The sequence below is a fragment of the Rhincodon typus genome, chromosome 8 (genome assembly GCF_021869965.1).
Source record: "Rhincodon typus isolate 14 chromosome 8, sRhiTyp1.1, whole genome shotgun sequence".
Lineage (NCBI taxonomy): Eukaryota > Metazoa > Chordata > Chondrichthyes > Orectolobiformes > Rhincodontidae > Rhincodon > Rhincodon typus.
Genome location: NC_063339.1, coordinates 51620177 through 51642288, shown reverse-complemented (window position 1 = coordinate 51642288; position 22112 = coordinate 51620177). Strand labels below are relative to the sequence as shown.

Genomic DNA, 22112 nt, shown 5'->3' with positions numbered 1-22112 from the left:
TTCAAAGACTAGCAAGAATACTACTTTAATCGGAATATGAAATGGTTGAGCAGACATAATGCAATTTACATACGCAAGGCAATCATCTACATCACAGAAGCCCTTGGGTAACCTAAGAGGCAAATAATGCTGAATGCTTAATTCAAAAATGTAACCAAACAATTAAATAATGTCCAAATTTTATCAGTGACATATTGGTACATAATAATAAAACAAAGAACTGTGGATGCTGGAGATCTGAAACAAACAAAAACAAATTGCTAGTGGGAAATTGCTGGCAGTTCTGAAGAGTCGTCACTGGACTCAAAACATTCACTCTGTTTTGTCTTCACAGATACTGCCAAACTTGCTGAATCTCTTCAGCATTCTCTGTTTTTGTTTGTTACGTATTGGTACATGATGTGGCAATTAGGTTATATAAAGATCAATAAGTTTGAATTCTTTATCTGTACTGAGTTATTGGAACTCTACCAGGATAACCTGACATGGAATCCAATAAGCCATTACATTGGCTTAACTTTGTTGGTCAGCATTTTCATTTAATTTTTAAAAATCACTGATTAAATTGCTTGATTAGCTACGAGAGTTTGATGGAGGGATGGAATTGAGGGAAGGAGAAAACAACATAGAAAAATGGGAGTCAGGTGCTATTGATCATTATAACTATCCATTATGCCATGTAGGATATATAAAAAACATTATGTCCTACGGGGGTCATATTAGTTTTGGTTACAATATCAACAGATTCAAAAACGCTGCTGATACCATCCAGACAGAAACAGGAAGAATGGTCATTTGGCTGAAGTAGTAGAAGACAATTGCCACCTGGAAATTCATACTAGAACACAAGTCACAGCACTATAAAAGAAGAAGTGGAAAATGTCAAAGAAATTTGAGAAATAAAATAAAATATCCCAGGACGACTAAATAAATACCAAATGTAAAAATAGAATACAACAATTCCTTAAAACAAGAGAACAGGCAGCATCAAAATTTCTATCTACTGCTTCTCTTCAGTTATGTTTTCGAAGACACAACCATTTACGTGGAACTTCATAGGAACATCTCTCTACACCTTCTTCATCATATGGTATATGCCAAGTATCGCTTGAAGTCTGTACTATGGTGTCATATTTTGGTATGATCTGTAGGGAAAGATATACATTTTTAAAACTATCAATGTCAAAACAAACTGATTATTACAGCTAGAAATAGATAATGTTCCTCACACCAAAAATTATTATTTGAAAGTCCATGTAAGCAATAACATTTAACCAATGTTTAGAAAACTTAAGCAATCATCAGAGAATAACACCCCATTAATTGTTTTTAGAAGTCAATGTACTGTTGAGAGATTGTGTATTTCTGTTACTGTCAGAAGAATTCAAAAGTAAGTTTTCCACTGCTTAAATTTGTTAGCAGGTGACATATTCAGAAAGTCTATTGTGGAATGAATGGACATAATCATAGAAAAAAGAAACAAACATTGTTTAGTCACTGTTGCTAGGCTTTTATCCAAAGAGCAAACATAGAAAAAATGAATTACGTCAAAGTTTGCAGCACGTAACACTAGCAAAAAGCAAGGTGCAAAAGATGGTAGATGCAGAAATGACACATCCTTCTAAAACAATTCCATAAAATACTGGCATTACAGGACCTGACAGTTCACTTATCCAAATCAAATGCAGTGAGGACAATTCTTTACAGTTACATGCTATGTGACCTGGTGAAAAACTTCCTTTGGGTAATGAGTGGTGATGAAGGGGTATTAGTATTTGCATAGCTTTGCATCGCAGTTTATTTTTGAGAGAAAGGAATGAAGCCCTTCAATCTGCTTCAAATATCTCTGATTTAAACTGACTAGCTTTTACTGTTCATGTGAAATAGATTTTGTAAAATAAAAAGAAAGTATTAGAAAACTTCACCAGATTTGGCAGTGGCTGGGGAATAGAGGGTTAATAGGCTGGAAATAGAAGTTTGGTATGTTTTGAGTGAATGGCATGTAATTTAGGGAGTGTGGCTAGCCCACCACCTTCCCACTCACCCTGATTTACTCTCATAGGAGATGCACTAAAATCGGCACACCATTCACCATATGTAAGTAAATCATTAAAGATCAAATGGTCTTGTTAAAAGCTCAGTCAACCCCGACATTATGTTGCCCACTCCATAACACAATCAGCATGGATGGGCAGGATTAGGAATCATGATTTTGCGTCAAAACGCTTATAAGGGTAAGAAAAGAGGTGTTTTCATTGGAGCATGCCACTTGCCCACTGGGTGCCCCATCTGAGAAGGCAGCACCGTTCTCTTCCTTCCCCCCGTAGATTCCTTCAAATCGACATCATTGCCCACCTCAACCCCTCCCAAAGTTACAAAAAAACCCAGTCTAGGGCCCCTAGATTTAGCTTGATCTGGATTCCATAAGCCCTGGAAATTCCCACTCTGGAGCTCTGAGAAGGTTTGAACTTCCACTGGGAGTTTGTCTAGACCACCCAGTTGACTGTAGACTTTTTCTCGGGCTGGGGGATGGAAATCATGTTCTCCCCCTGTAACTTTCCATCCAACATTTCAACTCATCTTCTCTCTCCACAGTTGCCAGACCCGTGAGTCTCTCCAAAATTTTCTTCTCTTATTTCATGATTTAACAAACGGTATTTTGCTTTAGCACTTTGCGAATAAACATAATTGGTAATTCAAGTTGATGGGAAAGAATTTGATCTGACTGATATAAATAACAACCAAAAGCAATGTGGGTATGTGGTGAAAACCTTTCAAAAATAGATCTATTGTTTGTTTCAGACATACATTTCTACGACAGTTAACCAACATGGTGTTACATGTGAAAAAAAGAATCTTTTCAGAGCTTAGATCAGAATACTTCTCACTTCATATCAACTTTGAGAACAAGAGTTCCTTCTGAGCATATGCTCTGCCTTGAAGCATTAGAACGCGTACATGAAATTTACAGCACATACGTTGTTTAGCTAAGTAATGCATGTAAGAATAATTTACGAAGCTTCGTTCCTTAACAAAAACACATAAACATTTTCAGTCAGATGGATTACAGTGAATTGTTTTATAATCTCAAATTCTGTTCAGTGTGCCTCTCTCACCTCAAATTTCATCCTTTTCCCTGGATTATACCTTGACAACACAAGCTGGTGTCCACGCTGCCACTTGAAGAACAGTCTGCGGGTGTTCTGGTCAGACAAACAAGCTTTGTGATCCCGCATGAGGTCTCTACTAAGGAATTTACAATGACTGCCTGAATGTATAGTTGCGTATAACAAAAAAGGATCATCTTCAGAACTAGATCAAGAGAAAGCAAAAGAAATCTTGATGACATTAATCAACGTATGTAAATATATAAGCAATTATTTTTGCAATGGCACTTCCTGAATAACTAAATGACAATTAGAATAGAAATTTAGTTGTTTCTTCAAATCCTTGTCAATTTTCAGTCCAGTTGTGTGCTCTCGTCCTAATTTTTTTGCTGTACCTGAAATAGCCTAAAGGCCACTAAATCTACTAATCTGAACAGATTAGTATCTTTGTATTCCAAATTTATTTACAGAATCATAGAGTCTTACAACATGGAAACAGACCTTTTGGTCCAACCAGTCCATGCCAAACATTATCCCAAACTAAACTAGTCCCACTCGCCTGCACTTGGCCCATATCCCTCCATACATTTCTTACTCATGTACTTATCTAAACATCTTTTACACATAACTGTACCCACATTCACCACTTCCTCCAGAAGTTCATTCCACACATGAACCACTCTCTGTGTTAAAAAAAAGCCCCTCATGCTTTTTTTAAAACTTTCTCCTCTCACCTTAAAAATATGACCCCTAGTCTTGAAATCCCCTACACCAGGGAAAAGACACCCGCCATTCACCTTAGCTATACCTCTCATTATTTTATAAACCTCTATAAGGTCACCCCTCAACCTCCTACACTCCAGTAAAAGAAGTCCCAGCACATCTAGCCTCTCCTTATAACTCAAACCTTCCATTCCCAGCAACATTCTGATAAATCTCTTCTGAAGCCCCTCTAACATATTAATATCCTTTCGATAACTGGATGACGAGAATTTGATTTGCTGCAATTGATTTACAATTCTTTGAAGAGAGATATTTTTTTCAGAATCAATGCAAACACCCAAGGTAAACCAAGGGATTTAATTAAGACAGCAGAAAATCTGTTAGAGAGTAGAACAGCAAAAAGACTGAGGGAGAAATAACTTCCAGGAAAGATTTCAGAGTAAGTCTGTATTTATCCATTAAAACAGTTCCCCTAGCCCCATGTTATATGGGCTAGCTTAAGTGTGTCTTTTAGCTTTATAATGCTACACAAACAGAAACTGAACCATTTGTACCAAATTATACCTTTTAGATATTTCCTAATCAGCCTGTTCAGAGAAAGAAATGGAGGCTAGAGAACTTGTGGAAATAAATATGTTTCGAAAACAGTTCACATTACAGGAGAGGAAATGCTGGAGGTCTTAGGAACCATAAAGATAGATAAATCTCCAGGACCTGATCAAGTGTATCCCAGGATGTTGTGGGAAGTTAGGGAAGAAATTGCAGGGTCCCTAGCAGAAATATTTGTATCATCTATAACAATGGGTGTGTTGCCTAAACAACAGGTGAGGTGCTGGAGGACTGGAGGATGGCTAGTGTTGTGTGTTTATTTAAGAAAGGCGTTAAGGAGAAGCCTGGGAAGTACAGACCAATGAGCCTGACATTAATGGTGGGTCAGTTGTTGGAGGTGATTCTGAAAGATAGGATTTACATGCACTTGGAGAGGCAAGGACTGATTAGGGATAGTCAGCATGGTTTTGTGCCAGGGGAATTGTGTCTCACAAACTTGATCGAGTTTTTTAAGGAAGTAACCAAAAAGATTGATCAGGGTAGATTGGTAGACATTGTTTGCATGGACTTCAGTAAAGCCTGTGACAAGGTAGCGTAATTAGTAAAGTTAGATTACATCAGATTCAGGGTGAGCTTGCCAATTGGATACAAAATTGGCTTTATAGTAGGAGACAGAGTGTGATGTTGGAGGGTTGTTTTTTGGAGTGGAATCCTGTGACCAGCGGTAATCCACAGGAATTGGTACTGGGTCCATTTTTGTTTGTTATTTATAAAAATGATTTGGATGAGAATATAGGAAGTGTGGTTAATAAGTTTGCAGATGACCCCAAAATTCATCGTATAGTGGACAGTGAAGAAGGTTATCTAAGACTACAAATAAATCTTGATCAATTGCATCAATGGGCTGAGGAGTGGCAGATGGAGTTTAATTTGGATAAATGTGAGGTATTGTATTTTGATAAAACAAACAAGTTAGGACTTAGACAATTAGTGGTAGGGCCCTGGGTTGTGTTGTAGAACAGAGACACCTAGGGATTCAGGTACATAAGTTTTGAAATTTGCATTACAGGTAGACAGGGTGGTAAGAAGGCATTTAGCACACCTACATTCATTGCTCAGACCTTTGAGTATAGGAGTTGAGATGTCATGTTGAGGTTGTACAGGATGTTGGTGAGGCTCTTCTGGAGTATTGTGCAATTCTGGTCGCCCTGCTATATTATTAAATTGGAGAGGGTTCAGAAAAGATTTACCAGGATGTTGCTGGGAATGGAGGGCTTGAGTTATAAAATAGGCTGGGACTTTTTTCACTGGAAAATAAGAGGTTAAGGGGTGACCTTATAGAGGTTTATAAAATCATGAGGAGCATAGATAAGATGAATAGCAAGAGTCTTTTCCCTAGAGCAGGAGAGTTAAAAACTTGGGGGCATATTTTTAAGGTGAGAGGATAACGGCTTAAAAAGCACAGGAGGGGGAACTTTTTTTACACAGACAGTGGTTCGTGTGTGGACTGAACTGCCAGAAGAAGTGGTGGATGTAGGTGGAGTTAAAACATTTAAAAGACATTACGATAAGTACATGAAAAGGAAAGGTTTGGAGGTATATGGGCCAAATGCAGGCAAATGGGACTAGTTTAAGTTGGGAACATAGTCGGCATGGAGTAGTTGGGCTGAAGTGTTTGTTTCCATGCTGTATGACTCTATGACCTCTGGAGCAGGTGGGACTTCACTGAGGCAGTCCTGCCCCTGGGTTCTTCCCACCACCAACCTCTAATCTTGTTCTATTTCATCAGCAAATACTGTTTTCAATACTCACCCTCTCAGCTGAGCTGAAATATCAATGCTTGCAGGCTTCTTCTCAGCCTCTCGTGGCATTCCCCAGCCCAGAGATAGTGACATTTTCAGGACTACTTTTGAGTCCTCACTCAAACACTCGGGGGAAATTAGTGTACTGCACTTTTTACATGTCCTCATTACCTTATGATTTATTCTCTGTCCTACAGTATAGCTACTGTTAGAAGGCCTATAGATCACTCCTACTAGTGTCTTCTTCACCTTTCGTACCTCCACCCATGTGGATCATCTAATCTAAGATAATTTGCTGTTATATTTATTCCATATTGTACAATAAATCCTCTGTATCCTCATTGTACTTATTCCATCTTTACAATAAATCCTCTGCATCTCCGAAATCACAAATTGTAAATTTGCCTATCTGTGCCAAAAAATAAATACCAAAGTAACAACAAAATCAACATCCCTGGGCAAAAGTCATGTAGCCATTATATTGTTAACCATTTTAACCTATTTTTAATGAGCTCCACAATCGCAAATTTCATCATTCGAGGGGGTTCTCAGGCATGGAACCCTTGCTGATACAGAAGATTGACTGTACTAACAAAGCCACCCAACACATTTTCCTTCCTGCTTGTCCTCTTGAAAAGTCATACACCCCTGAATATTTAGTTTCTAGCTTTGATCTCCTTGTAGACATATCTCCCCAATGGCTATAAGATTGTATACATTAACTTCTACTTGTGTCAGTAATTTTGTTCCAAATTCTACATGCGTTTAACTTAAGAGCTATTAATTTTGCATTCACCCTATCCTTAACCCTATTTGTTGTTGCAATATAACTACAGTATAATTGGAAATATTAATGGAAAGTAGTTGAAATATTTGGATATAGCTGAAGGCAAAATTGATCTATGTCATCTGTTATAAAACAAACAACTCCAATCAGAATGCAAGAAAATCAGATTATGATTTTTTTATCATAGCACATTGTAACTGCCTACTCAAAATTTCGTTTGATAATGGGATGCCAAACTTAGAAGGCGGGAAGACAAAATTATTTAGTAACACTGCTGACAATTGCTCCCTTATGAAACAAAGCATTAGCGAAAGCTATTTAATAGGTTTTTTTGAAAAAAAATCACATTTTAACATCACTGAAAAGGCGAGCACAGATTCCCCATCCCAATTGCTCTTAGATAATGGTGGTGAGCTAGCTTCTTGAATATCATCTGGTGGCTTGCTAGGTTATTTCAAAGAGCAGTTAAGAGTCAACCATATCGCTGTGGGTTTAGAATCAACCCATACCAGATAAAGATGGTGGATTTCCTTTCCTTAGGTCAACCAGATGGATTTTTATGATAATGATAGCTTGTGGTCACCATTACTGATACAGTACTAACCTTTCATTCCAGACTTTATTTAATTCATTGAATTCAAATTATTCAGCTGCCTCAGTGGTACATTAATTCATGTCTCGCTTGAGATATTAGAGTTACAGAAGATTATGCTGATTTTGCAGTTGAGGGAAAAAGTTGGCTGAAATCTTGTTGTTAAAGGGTTGCAAATATTGGCTGGGAGTGGGCTAACTGGGCCTAGACACATATAGAATTCCACAAGGCTGTGTCAAGACTAATGCTGCACATTATCATCACCAATGATTTATAGGAGGGTGTAAGTAACTTTTAAATTAAGAAAAAAATACATTGTAATTTATATCCAGTCAGCACAGTATTGTACATTTGCTGTTAGGTATATTATTAAGAGTAACTGAGTTCAATTGAGGCATTCACGTGGGCTTTTGATGATTATTTAACTAGAAATAATGTGCAGGGGTATGGAAAAAGGCAGGAGAATGACTAAGTCACCGTTCACAACTGGAGTAGTTTTACTATGGTCTGTTCCTCTCCCATGTGATTGCCCTACAAATCTGTAGCTATATCATATCCAGATGAGCTGTGCTTCATGGACCCAAATGATTATTCTCTACCCTTCTTTTCACGATTGAATGTCAAAATTATTCATTTTTTCAAGAAGTGGCAATGAAAACATTGTCTTTAGTTTTCTTGTTTGCTTATTACATGAAAAATCCTCCTTTGACTTACATATTTTCTGTGAAGAAGCAGTCAGCATACTTCTGTATTTCAGCCATATGACCTTTGTTCCAGCTGCGCGTTCCTCCCAGCATATGCTTCCGTCCAAGGACAAGAAGTCGCATGTTTCGATTTGCAAGGAAAGACACTACATCCAGAAGCTGGATTAAAAAACATGTTACACATTATCAAGTTAGTTTGTTGTATAATACACAAAGCATTATGAATCCCCATCACAGATGTAGAATTACTTCTATTCTTTTGATATGATCTGTGCACTGTTGCAATATCACGTAGGAAGTTATGAAACTTGCAAAGGCAGCATCTGGAAAGCACTGAATATTGAACACTTATACTTCCACCTGTAACAAACAGCCAAAGCTTTATCACATAAATGTTTGTTGGTTTTTAGGATAGTGCCCCCCGGGAGAAAATACAATTGCATTCCAGTACGAAAATACATTTTGCTTTTACTTTTCTTTCAATTGTTGTAATCCGCTCTCTTAGCCGCAAAGCAATGGCACCTTGTAACAGAGTATAAATCAAAGTCAGAGACTGTGTGTTTATGATGTTTATTTTCCTTCAGGATGCTGCAATGAAATGTGATGGACTTTTTAAACTATGTAGCACAACAGTCCTTAAGCAGGTGATTCCAGAATATTGACCCAGCATCTTTAAAAGAATAGTAATATTTGTCCAAGGCTCATGACATTGCTGTTCTTACTTTTTGTGTGCCAAATTGACTTTAGCAGGATCTTGCAATGCATATATAATGTTCATATACAGCCATGGTGTGTTGGCGACAGAAGAGGTCAGATGTTGAGTACAATGATGGGGGAAGGGTCCACAATTATGCAAAATATTCTATCCGGAATGGTGCTGAGTTGCTGTGTGATGTTGCATTCTCTATTACATAAGCCCTTAGAATACTCATTCCTTTCCTATATTGACATGACTATTCTAGCTAAGCATCTGATCAGTAGTGAAAGTGAGGTTAAATTGGAAGGTAATTGGAATTTTTATTATTAATAATAGCCACAGCTAATACTTGTATGATGTGAATGTTACCTATTACTAGTTAGTTCAAATCTGTCTGTTACCATGCTTAATTGGTCTGGAGTTGAATGTAGACCAGGTGAGGATAGCAGTTTCCTCAGACATTAGTGAACCCAGATGGGTGTTTTTTTATGACAATTGGCAAAGTCATAGTAAGACTCTTAATTCGAGATTTTATATTGGGTTTAAATTCCACAATTTGCCATGGCGGGATTTGAACCCAGGAACCCAGAACATTACCTGGGTCTCTGGATTAACAGTTCAGTGATAATACCACCTTTATAGAACTACAGTTAGGCCACACTTGGAATATTGCATACAGTTCTGGTCACCACACTACCATAAGGATGTGGATGCTTTGGAGAGGGTCCAGAAAAGGTTTACCAGGACGTTACTTGGTATGGGGGATTTTAGCTATGAAGAAAGGTTGGATAGACTGTAGTAGCCCACCTCCTGGCCTCCAAAACCTGTCAATAAGCTATGAGCTACCAATCAAGAGCCTGATGGCATTCCCTTCACTTAGAGTACCACTTCAACAATACCAAAAGAATCTTGATGCCATCCAGAACTAAGTAACCAGCTTGATCAACACCTCTACAGTCACTCCTTTCACCATAAATGAACAGTGGCAGCAGTACATACCATCTACAAAGTACCCTGCAATAAATCATTCCCTTCAATATTGCAGTCCAAGCCTGCAATCTCTAATACCTAAAAGGACAAGAGTAGGAGATGCCTTAGGACACCACCATTTGCATATTTCCCTCCAAGCTAAACATATCATCCTGATTTGGAACTACTTCCTTCATTGTCACTTGACCAAACTCCTGAAATGCCCTTTCAAACAGCACTGTGGTATGTACCAATGTACATGGGTTGTTGCAGTTCAAGGTACCAGCTTACTAGAAATCTTCTCAAAGGTAATGAGGGATGAGCAATAAAAATTAGCTTAGCCAGAGATTCTCAAGTCGTATGAAAGAATTGAAAAAATATTTCTGCTTTGAGAAAGAATTGTAAATCTGGTCATAAGCACTGATTGCTAAATTGACTTCATGTTACTATTAACATTTACATCAAATAAACTGAACACAGTAAAAAAAAGAGTTCAAACAGAAAGTGCTGGAGAAACTCATAAGGCCTGGCAGCATCTGTGGAGGGAGAAATAGCATTAACATGGAGTTCAATATGACGTTTTAAAACCTCACTCAACACACTCCTTAGCTGATGAATCAGCCCTTTCCATGTTAAGCACCAATTTGAAGAAGCCCTGATTGTGGCAAGTGCACAGAGAACTTTGGGTTGAGGATTTCAATGTCCATAACACCACTATTGACTAAGTCCTAAAGGACAAAGCTGCTAGAACGGGTTTGTGGTAGATGGCGAGGAACCAACAAGTGGATAAAAATCTACTTGGACTTAGTCTACAACAATTGGGTCATCATAGATGGATCTATCCGTGACAGTAGTGGTAGTGCTTATACATTTATGGGAGATCACACAGTCCCTGTAGAGATGAAGTCCTGTCTTTAATTTAGGACACCATCCATTATGTTGCACAGATCTAACAACTCAAAACTAGGTATCCGTGAGTTTTTATGGACGAACAACAGCAGAACTGTATTCAACCACAATCTAGAACAACATGGTCCAGCATAATTTCCACTCTTCATCAAGCTGGGGACTAACCTGGTTCAAAGGAGATTGCAGGCAGGTGTGCTAGGAGGCATAATTAAAAATAAAAGAGATAGTAAGAACTGCCGATGCTGGAGTCGGAGATAACAGAGTGTGGAGCTGGAGGAGCAGCGCAGGTCAGGCTGCATCAGAGGAGCAGGAAAGTTGACGTTCCGGTCGGGACCCTTCTTCAGAAAGTGTCAACCTGATGAAACTACAACATTTATCTTGGGTTGTTTCAATATTGGAACATTGGATTATTTGCAGGCCAAACAGTGGAAGCAGTATATGATAGAAGCGGGCAAGTGATACACAACCAATGCATCAGATCTAAGCTCTACACTCCTGGTGCATTCAGTTATGAATGGTGCTCAACACCTAAAAAACTAAAAGGAGGGGGTTTCACAGCTGTCTGCATCCTCAACAATGGGAGAACCTCGCACCTAAGTGCCAAAAGACCAGGTTTACACATCTGCATCCATTTTCAGCCAGATGTACTATGTGGATGATACATCTCAGGCTCTTCCTGATGTCCCCAGATGCCAGTCTTCAGCCAATTTGATTTAATCCATGTAGTATCAAGAAATGGCTGAAGGAATTGGATTATGCAATGCTATAGGCCATGATAAATATCTGGTAGAACTGTACACTTGTGATCAAGAACTACCCACACTCGTAACTAAACTGTTCCAGTACTGTTATAAAAATTTACATCTAGCCAAGCAATATGGGAAAATTACCCAAGTATGTCCTGTCCAGAGAAAGCAGAACAAATCCAACCTGGCCATTTATTGCTTGTTAGTCTATTCTCATCCCTACAGAGTGGAAACAGGCCATTTGGCTCAACAAGTCAACACTGACTCTCCGAAGAGTATCCCACCCAGACCCATCCCCCTACCCTATAACCCTACATTTCCCATGGCTAATCCAGCTAAGTTAGTCATCCCTGAACACTATTGGAAATTTAGCATGGCCAATCCACCTAACCTGCACATCTTTGGACTGTGGGGGAGGAAACCGGAGCACCCAGAGGAAACATATGCCGACACAGGGACAGCGTGCAAACTCCACACAGGCAGTGTGTAACTTGCTCACTGAGGCTTAGTATATATTCAGTTAGCACCACTCATCTGTTCCTCCATTACAGCCTTGGTCCAAACATGGTAACACAGCTGAACTCCAGAAATGCTTTGAGTGACTGCCCTTGATATGTGCAAGCATCTGACAGAGTGTGGCATCAAGGTGCCCTAGAAAACTTGAAATGACCTGTAATTGGGGAAAACTCTACACTGATGGAATCATCTCTCGCACAAAAGAAAATTGTTGTGTTTGTTGGAGGTCAATCATCCCAATCCCAGGACATTACTGCAGTAGCTCCTCTGGGTAATGTCTTCCGACCAATGATCTTCGGCTGTTTCATCTGTGACCTTTCCTCCAACAGAAAGTGAGAAGAAGGGATGTTCGCTGACAAATGTACAATATTCAGCACCTTTCACAACTTCTCAGATACTGAAGAAGTCTGTGTTCATAAGTAGCAAGACTTCGACAACATTCAGGCTTGGATTAATAAGTGACAGGTAACATTTGTGCCATAGAATTGCAAGTAATAACTATCTACAACACGGGAGAATCTAACCATTTCCCCTTGATGTTCATTGGTGTTACCATCCACTGAATCCCCCATCTTGGGGATTACCATTGACCAGGAGCTGATCTGGACCAGCTATATATATACTTTGGCCACAATTGCAAGTTGGAGGCTAGGAATTTTGTGGTGAGTAACTTACCTTCTGACTCCCCAATGCCAGACCACCATCTACAAGGTACAAGTCAGGAATTTGTGTAATAGTCTCCACTTGCCTGGAAGATTGCAATACCAACAGCAGTCGAGAAACCTGACACCACCTAGGATAAGACAGCCCACTTCAATAGCATCTCATCAACCATTTTAAACATTAATTCCTGTTGCCACTGACAGATAATAAGAGCAATGTGTACCATATGATGACCAGGTGAGGTGGGGTAAACTGGTTCCTCTCTATTTAAACCCCAAAGTTAGTCGTGAGAACTACTTTTAATTCTTTTTGTATGGAGCTATCACACTTCAATTAAAATACAGTTCACCAGATCAAAACGAAGGAGGCATTTACAAGCTTGTATTCTTAAGTGAAAAGAAACTGACATTAAACACACAGACAGGTATGACGTTTAAAAAGGTGAGAGTGTCTAGTATAAAAGGAAGATAAAAAATATGTAGTTTAAAAAGTTTTCAGAATTGTTGAGTTGTAATAATTGAATTGGAGTCCACAGCCATTTCGTGGATACCTCGAATCCTCAACAGTATCAAAACCTGTAGAATTCCTGAGTTCTCAGCGAAAGGAATGCTTCTCCCATTTGTTTTATTACTGGTGCTGTCTTTCAAAATGTTGAAAAGGAAACATGGACTGAAGGAGTTTTTCAGTCCTTGATGTTACCAGTCCATCTTCTTTTTCTCTCCTGCCCAAATCTTATTTTCCTGAAACGCAATTCACTTGTGCACTGTATTTTTTATAAACTGGGTAACTGCGGAACACTTTCATCCCAAGATAAGAAAATTCCAGAAAGATGTAAATCAAAAACAGGAGACAAAGATTTCTTCATACCTGACTGAGTTTCAGTGCCTTTTGATCACCTGCCACAGAGGTGTGCAATAACATCTCTGAACAGGTTGATTAGAAATACCCAAAATGTTAATTTTAGCTCAGACTGTCTTTATTCATCTCACATGTGTTTCAGGAGCTTGGCTCAACCTCATCACGTGACCACTGTGCACATTATAAGTCAGTACTTTTTTTAATCCATTAAAGGTCTTGGTTATGAAATTCAGATAATAGAAGTTGAAAATTGATAGTCCTTACTTTAGTATTATCGGATCAACCATCTAGAAGATGCACTGCAGTAACTCATCAAGGCTCCTTCAGCAGCACCTTCCAAACCCACAACCTCCAACATCTAGAAGGACAAGGCCAGCCGAGGTATGGGAAGACTACCTCCTACAAGTTCCCTTCTAAAACCACACACCTTTCTGTCTTGAAACTAGGTCACCATTTCTATACTGTTGTTGGTCAATGTTCTGAAACTTGCCCTTGAATAGAATTGCGGGGATTTCAACGACCGAGGACTGGAGTTGTTCAAGAAGGCAGCTCACCACCACCACTCTTTCAGCTTGAACAGCAGTCACACTCTGAGTATATTAATCATTATTGTGAAACAGCTGAACAATACTAAAAGTGATATCTGCTGAGATACCTAATGTTCATTATTAAATGAAAAGCAACTCACATAGTATTTATACATAATCAGCTTTTCTCGTGTTCCAGAAATGTGACTTGAATTATTTGCACGTTAAAGCTGTGGTACACCATGCATTCACTGATTAGCCATTGATATTACTGTTATTTATCTACAGGATTTCAAGTGTAAAGCGTGAGATAGATAGTTCTAACTGCACTGAAATATTATAAAACCTGCATGTAACTAACCTCTTATTGAATCTCTAACATGTCTGAAGACACGTTTTACAAAGAAAATCGCTGAAATTTGTCATGGTTTCATTAAATTCCTCCTTCCCACCTAGACAAACCTCCAACAGACTTTTCCCTGCCTCAGCCCCAAACATTAATCTCTTTTGTCCTTCTTTATTAAACTAACCTTTTTTATTATGTTTAGAAAGGGAGAAAGGAATAGGCGAGTAAAGACTATGAGAGGAATGAGCTAGAAATGACTGTCTACAGAAATTAAGATGATATCCAATTGAAAGAAAAAAGTATTCAATGCTGCAAAGATTCAGGGTTTGGGTAATAATATTTGCAAGGAAAGCGGATGAGTTCATGAGCAGGAAACAAACTCAGGATAAATGGTCACCAGACCCAAAACGTTAACTCTGATATTTTCTTCACAGATGCTGCCAGACTGCTGAGCTTTTCCAGCAACTTTGTTTTTGTTCCTGATTTACAGCATCCACAGTTCTTTTGGTTTTTATTCAGGATAATTGAGTCATTTTCAGATTTGCTAGACTCAAGCTAACAGGGTGCCAAAGAGGTCACACCCCTCATTCATTACCACCCCCATCCAATTAACCCACCAAACCAAAATTCCTCAACTAATCCAACTATCCTCCCTCCCTACCGAAATTACACTATCTGACCACACCCTCACTGTATATACCTATTCCACTGGCCTGTCCTGACTACTGTCCTCACCTGACCTATTACCTGCCTGATTACCTTCTCCAAGCAGCAACCCCACACAACTATATCCCTAATTGACGTAAACAACACCCCAAAAGACAACTGCCATCCCCGCCCAACTGACCTGCACCAACCACCCAACCATCTGACTACCCACTACTCAACTATCCACAGAAGACTTGAGACCTTTAAAAATTTCTGAATACAGCAGCTAATGTTAGCAATGGGGTACGACTTGACTTCAACTGCCCTCTACGTGTGTCAGCCTTCTCTGGAGATGATTGTATTGACAATATTTGCTACTTCCAGCCAGGATTGAGGGTCCTAAATGATGGTATGCAGAAAGGTCACAGAATCATTTGCAGGCATTGATATTTTCAAAAAGATCCAGAGATACTGTACCCTCCCTTCCTCTCCACTTTTGTCGGCTATGGGACCCATGGCCACATTTTTGTTGTTGACTGTTTTACAAAAGTCACCAGCCCAAAGAGTTGCCAGTGCAATTAGAGAATGAGAAGCTCAACAGTGCCATTGCTGAGGCTGCAACTGTAGGATGATGCTGCAGTGTTCTAGGAAAGGTTACATGAGCTAGCCCCACTAAAAGGCGTGCGCGGGGGTGGAATGGAGATTGAGGGCTTACAGACAGCAGCCATAGCTTGGGGTGAAAGAAGACTGAGGTGGCATCTCAGTGTGCCTTGGAGAGGCCTGCATTGGAGGCCTGTCCCTAAGAGCCTGTGGAGAGACCTCCAGTCTTTAACCTGGTAGTGACAGTAGGCTCCTCCAACATGGGAAAAAATGCCTGTAAAGTAAATAATAGGTCCTTAATGGTCCACCAAAGTGGCTCATTTGGATTCTGAGCAGTTAGCTATTGTCAGCTTTCCTACAGTTGGCAAAACTGGATTGCAGCAGGAAGACATTAGGTACACTATATAAATCCTTTCCATGCCACTTTGTCAACCTTCATTTTGTCAGTCTTTCTATCTTCAGCTGTATTCAAAGTTCTGGTAAAATTGTTTTGTGGATTGTTTCACCACATCCCATTTTTATCCCAACACTGGTGATGCCTAAATCCACAGTCTGGAGTTATTGTTCAATCCTTCTTGTCTTATGCTTCTATTTCCCCTTTAAAGCCTTTTGTGAAATGAACCTTCTCAAACAAACTTTCGGTCACCTCAATTAATATTTACTTCATTTTGTTAGAATCCATTTCATTTTGATTGGTTTTGTAGCACCTTGATATATTTTTCCAGTTAAAACTACTGTAGTTACTGTTATCTACATAGACTTGGTAGCTATTCTGCACATAAGATCTTACAGGGGAAAATTTGTCAGTATAACACTGCTTATTTACCAGCAAAACCCACATATGATTCTTCAAACATTACCAATGAGGAAGGCCTCGTGACCTGCGCTGGAAGTAGCCCACAGTATGCCAGCCCCTGGGGAAACTGACAAAAATTTGCAAAATAATTTCTCTCCCTAAAAATTTCAAGAATGGGTAATTCATCTGGCTGTTTTTGGTGCCATTTGAGAAAAGACAGGTGGCTAAAATGCTTGGGAAATTCACTCCTTCTTTTAAAAAGATGCCATGGATCTTTAATGTTGATCTGAAGCTGTAAAATAGACATTTCAATATCTCGTACAAAGCATTCTATTCTATCAGAACTGTGTTCACATTTCAACCCAAATTATGTCAAATGGGCTTTAAATTTACAAATTTGATTCAGATAATGTTCACCAACACAAAATACTTTTCACTTTTTCAAAAGAAAACTACTGATGTATCAAGAAAGTTTGGTGAAAGTCAAAGGAAGTAATCCCAAAGATTTCCAAACAGCAATTTTAATGTAATCTAAAAATTCATTTATTTTCACGCAGCACAATTTTGTTAAGCAAACCTGGTAGCTTTAGGAAGCGTTTGGTTGTATTATTCAATTACGTAATGGCTGCACCACATGTTGCAAAAAGCTGCTGAAGGCAGGAAGGATCTTTGCTTCAGAGAAGTGCATAGCACAAAAATGAGTTTAAAAAAATTCAGGAGTTGCAAATAAGTTCCAAGTAAAATAAATGTTGATTTGGAAGATCCATGTGCAGATGGTCTGTACCTACATGGTGACCATGTGAAAAAGAAACTCCCATTTGAAACTGTGCAATTACCTCTAGTGAAACCGAACTCAAAATTTATAGTGTGAGCTTTGCACCCTAGTATCATATTGTTAAGATGCACCGAATCTGCATAAATCTACTCCATAAAATTGCATTATAATTCTTTTTGACAACAAACTAACGTACTCAGTAGAAATACCCTAGTTTTTTTTACATATGAAATGATTCAAATTGTTCTATGATTTGTAGATGTAAAGTATTCAAAAACATAGCACAGTTTCAAGAAATTAGAGAGGCCTGTAAATTCCTTTACAATGAAAGAAAAAACTGCTTGCTATACAACTTAACTTTTACTCACTGTACAGTTTTACTTTACTAATTAAGAAAGCATCCTATCATTTTTTTTGGTTTTCAAATTTTACAACCTAAATGCTGGTAATTTTGAACTAGTCTCAGAAATGGCTTGCCCCTTGTCAGAACTGGGTATTTATCTTTTGAATTTGAATATAACTAAGATAATTTAAAATATGATTCACTCTACATTCAGGAACACAACACAGCCTTCTGAAAATGAATCATTGTACAACTGTGCTTGTTTCAATATATGGTAATTTCTCCTCCACTATTCTCACAAACTTACAATGTGATGCAATAGCAGGAGAAGCATTTAAATAACTTTGTAGACTCCAGAGCAAGAGTGGTTCTAGGGTTTTGGTGCTCAAAGTCAGATGGAGGAGAACCTCCTCTCAGACTGACACACATGATGCAGTGTCACAAAATATTAATTAAGCAGAGGGAATGACGGTTTCCTCTTTTGCCCAATGCTTTTCATCCCCTGCCACACAAACTCACTTTGAAATTCACAGGTTTTGACTTTTTCTTACTCTTCATATCTGATTCATTGTAGATCGGTAGATTAAAAAAATCAATCGCATGAAATATTTTTCATGGAAAATGATAAATAGAAGATATTGAACATTTTGTTCCACAGCTGTACAGTGCATTCAGAACTCACTTTACCAGAGGATTCACACATTCATCTCACTTTATTTCAAATGAATCTTCCAAACCAAGCACCTTTCATGCCAGTGATCACGTGAAATCAGTCATTCCAGAGCAAACAGAAAAGATCCCAGAGATCACTTTTTTAAGAGGGATCGTAGAGACAAACCCATATGACAGCACACAAAGGTATTGGACAATTCTGCCATCTTGTGCTTTAAGAATAACATAACATTCTTGGTATGGTTTCTATGTTTCTTCCATATCTCTAACAAACTGTCCCCTATTGTCCTAATCTCAGAAGTTTCTGGTAACCTTTCTTGTTAAACACCCTAAATGTCCATCATTTTTTGTCAGCAGCCTCAGACCATCATACCTATAACAAGTGGAAATTAGATGTAGGAAATAAAAATAGAGAGAAGATACATATACATAACAAAGCAAAAGGTTGGAAATAATTTTATTTCACTTATTTATTGTGCAGAGATAGTTGTGGGGGTTGGGGGGAAAACACTTGGCTTGGACATATAGTATAAAGATTCAAAGTGACTCACTTCATAGTTGACTGATAATTTGCCTGCATAATTTGAAGAAAAGTGCAGATATCTCCTTAATGAAGGACCACAGATTAGGAGAAAGTGTTCCTACTTATACGTCACTATATTTGTTTGAGGACCAAGTCCTTCATAATAAAAGTTTTCAAACTATAATCTCTCAATCCTAGGGGCTCCAATATCAGATTTCCATATTTGCAACTTATTTGTATGTAATTTCCATGGCTTTAGTGAGTGGGCAGATGCAGTACAATGTGGATAAATGTGAGGTTATCACTTTGGTAGCAAAAATAAGATGGTAGATTATAATTTGAATACCTGTAAATTGAGAGAGGGAAAGGTTCAAAGAGACTTGGGTATCCTCATACACCGGCTGCTGAAAGTAAGTGGGCAGGTGCAGCAGACAGTAAAGAAGGCAAACCGTACGTCAACCTTCATAGCAAGAGGATCCAAGTACAGGAGCAGAGATGTCTTGCTGCAATTATACACACATAGAGGAGGACAAATCTAGAATACCGTGGCAGTTTTGATCTCCTTATCTGAGCCAGGACATTCCTGCTACAGAGGGAGCACAGCAAAGGTTTACTAATTGATTCTTGGGATGACAGGACTGACATGAGGAGAGACTGAGACGGTTAAGATTGTATTCACTGGACCTCAGAAGAATGAGGGGCGATCTCAGAAACCTATAAAGTTCCAACAAGACTAGACAGGTTAGATGCAGGAAGGATGTTCCCTATATTGGGAAAGTCCAGAACCAGGGGTCATGGTTTAAAGATATACCTTATAGATCTGAGAGGAGGAGAAATTTCTTCCCCCAAAGAGTAGAGAGCCTGTGGCATTCACTATAACAGAAAGTAATTGAGACTAAAATGTGTTTTCAAGGAGCAGGTAGATGTAACTCTAGTGGTTAAAGGGATCAAGGGACATACCGGGGTGGGGCGGGGGGAAAGCTGTGGCAGAATTAGGATATTGAACTTGGTAATCAGCCATGATCATAATGAATGGCTGAGCAGGCTTGAGGGGTCGAATGGACTACTCCTGCTCCTACCTTCTATGTTTCTATGTTCATATGACTAAATATCTTCTGCAATACAGACTCTGTTTAGCTACCATTGTCTTTCAGAAAAGTTTTGCCAAGAGTGCCTGGCAATGTTCAACATCACATATCAATATAAGGAAAAGCTTGAAAACCACCATTGTGTGTCTGCAAATGCAGTGTTATAAATTATTTGTCAGTAACATGCAATGTGGTTCTTGAGTTGTATGGTTTGGGAGGAGCCACGTGGTAATGCTTGTTTTACTACCCTCTACCTCCCTCCCTTCCTATCGTCCAAATTTGTCTCTACAATCATTTCCTTTGTTGGAAAGGGTTTAGTTTTAATAGAATGTATGTGAAACAAAAATGTAACAGCAATGTAACTCAATTTACTTTATGACTATGCTGTTCTTACAAACAAGAAGTTTTCAAAAACAAAAAAAGAGATTATTAATTTAAATTGGATACCAATTTGTTATTTATGGAAAGACTAAAATAGAAGCATAAAAGGGGAAGATGTTTCAATGTTTTATAATTTCAGTGATTTTTCTATACTGCTCTTAAAACTCCAATTTAATGTCAAATTCCACTTGAGATAATTCAAAGTAAGTCAGTTGCATTCCCTTCAAGTCATAAAATTTAAGTAGATTGTCAGCTAAAAACAATTCAATTTAGAAAAAGTATGGCTGCGACGTATGTTACTATTAATGAATAGTGAACCAGAAATGTTGCGGCACAGGAGGGGCTATTCGGCCCATCACGTTTGCACCAACTCATCAAATGAGAATCATGGCTTAATACCATTCTGCTGCCTTTTCCCCACACCCATGTACATTTTTTCTGTTTAAATAATCATCCAATGCCCTCTTGAAATGCTCCAACTGAATCTACCTATGAGCTCTTGTTCTTGGTCCTTTATGAGCGCAAATACTATGTTTCTATATATTCTGTGTAGACAATAGCTCATAATTTTGAAAACTTCTATCATATATCCTCTTACTCTGCTACAAGGAGAGCAGTCCCAAACTCTCCATTCTATTTGAATACTGGAATTTCTCAAACTGAGAACAATTTTTGAAAATTCCTTATGCACTCTCTCCTTTGCATTCACATCCTTCCCAGTGTGGCACCCAGAACTGCACACAATATGCCAGATGAGATCTAATAAGTGTCCTATACAAGTTCAGCATTTTTTTTATATTTCAAACTTTATACATTAAAAAATCTTTGTATACATACATTGTCACAAACGTAGTTTGGTTCTGTACGGGTAGCATATCGAGTAAACAAACAAACATTTGAATTTGGCTCTATCCTAAAAAACCAAAGGCATCTCTTCCACATACAAGGCTATATTTACATGCACTTGAGGCACCAACACAGTCTGATAAACTGAACGGACCCCCAATTAACTTCAGCAGGAAGACCTCAGACGGTGGTCTTTCCCCACTGCGCCTCGGCAGTAGCTGCCCCAAGCATCAGTATCACCTTAAGTGTTCCCTCCACCCGCCCTGCATCCTTCAATTCTACACAAACTCCCTCTGCTCCTGAACCCCCTTTACAATTATACTCCTTATGTTATGTTTTCTGTCGTTACTACCAAAATGTATCACTTCCCACTTCTCTGCATTGAACATCAGCTGCCACCTATCCACCCACTCCACCAACTGTCCTCTTTACAGTTTACAGTGACACCAAGTTTTAGTATAATGTTCAAACTTTGAAATAGTCCCTATATGCCAAGATCTATACATATCCCTTAACTCCTTATTGATCAAACGTCTACCTAACTCAGCCTTGAATACATTCAATGACCAGCCTCCATAGCACTCTGGGAAACAGAATTCCACAGAAGAACGACTCTAAGGAGAAAGAATTCTTCCCCACTTAGTTTGAGATCGTGCCTCAAGAGAAACATCCTTCCAATATCCATCTTGTCAAGGCCATCAGGATTCTATACACTTCAATAAGGTCAAACTCCTGCAAACTCTGATAAGAGCAAGCTCAGCCTTTCCTTGCAAGTCAAGTATCATCTCATCAAGGATAGTAGGAACTGCAGATGCTGGAGAATCTGAGATAACAAGGTGTAGAGCTGGATGAACACAGCAGGCCAAGCAGCATCAGAGGAGCAGGAAGGCTGACGTTTCGGGCCTAGACCCTTCTTCAGAAAAATTTTTTTCTGAAGAAGGGTCT

General features: G+C 38.8%; 1 protein-coding gene across 1 annotated transcript in view; it reads right to left on the bottom strand.

Moving 5' to 3' along the window:
* LOC109930362 (protein only RNase P catalytic subunit) overlaps positions 1-22112 on the bottom strand; it is a 66813-nt gene continuing 44701 nt past the window's right edge. The window contains exons 4-8 of the mRNA XM_048600422.1: positions 16406-16515; positions 12777-12894; positions 8275-8423; positions 3117-3312; positions 1-1145 (exon numbers count right to left, since the gene is read on the bottom strand). Coding sequence (XP_048456379.1) covers positions 1014-1145; positions 3117-3312; positions 8275-8423; positions 12777-12894; positions 16406-16515 — 705 coding nt within the window. The 3' untranslated portion in view covers positions 1-1013. The remainder of the gene's footprint in view (positions 1146-3116; positions 3313-8274; positions 8424-12776; positions 12895-16405; positions 16516-22112) is intronic.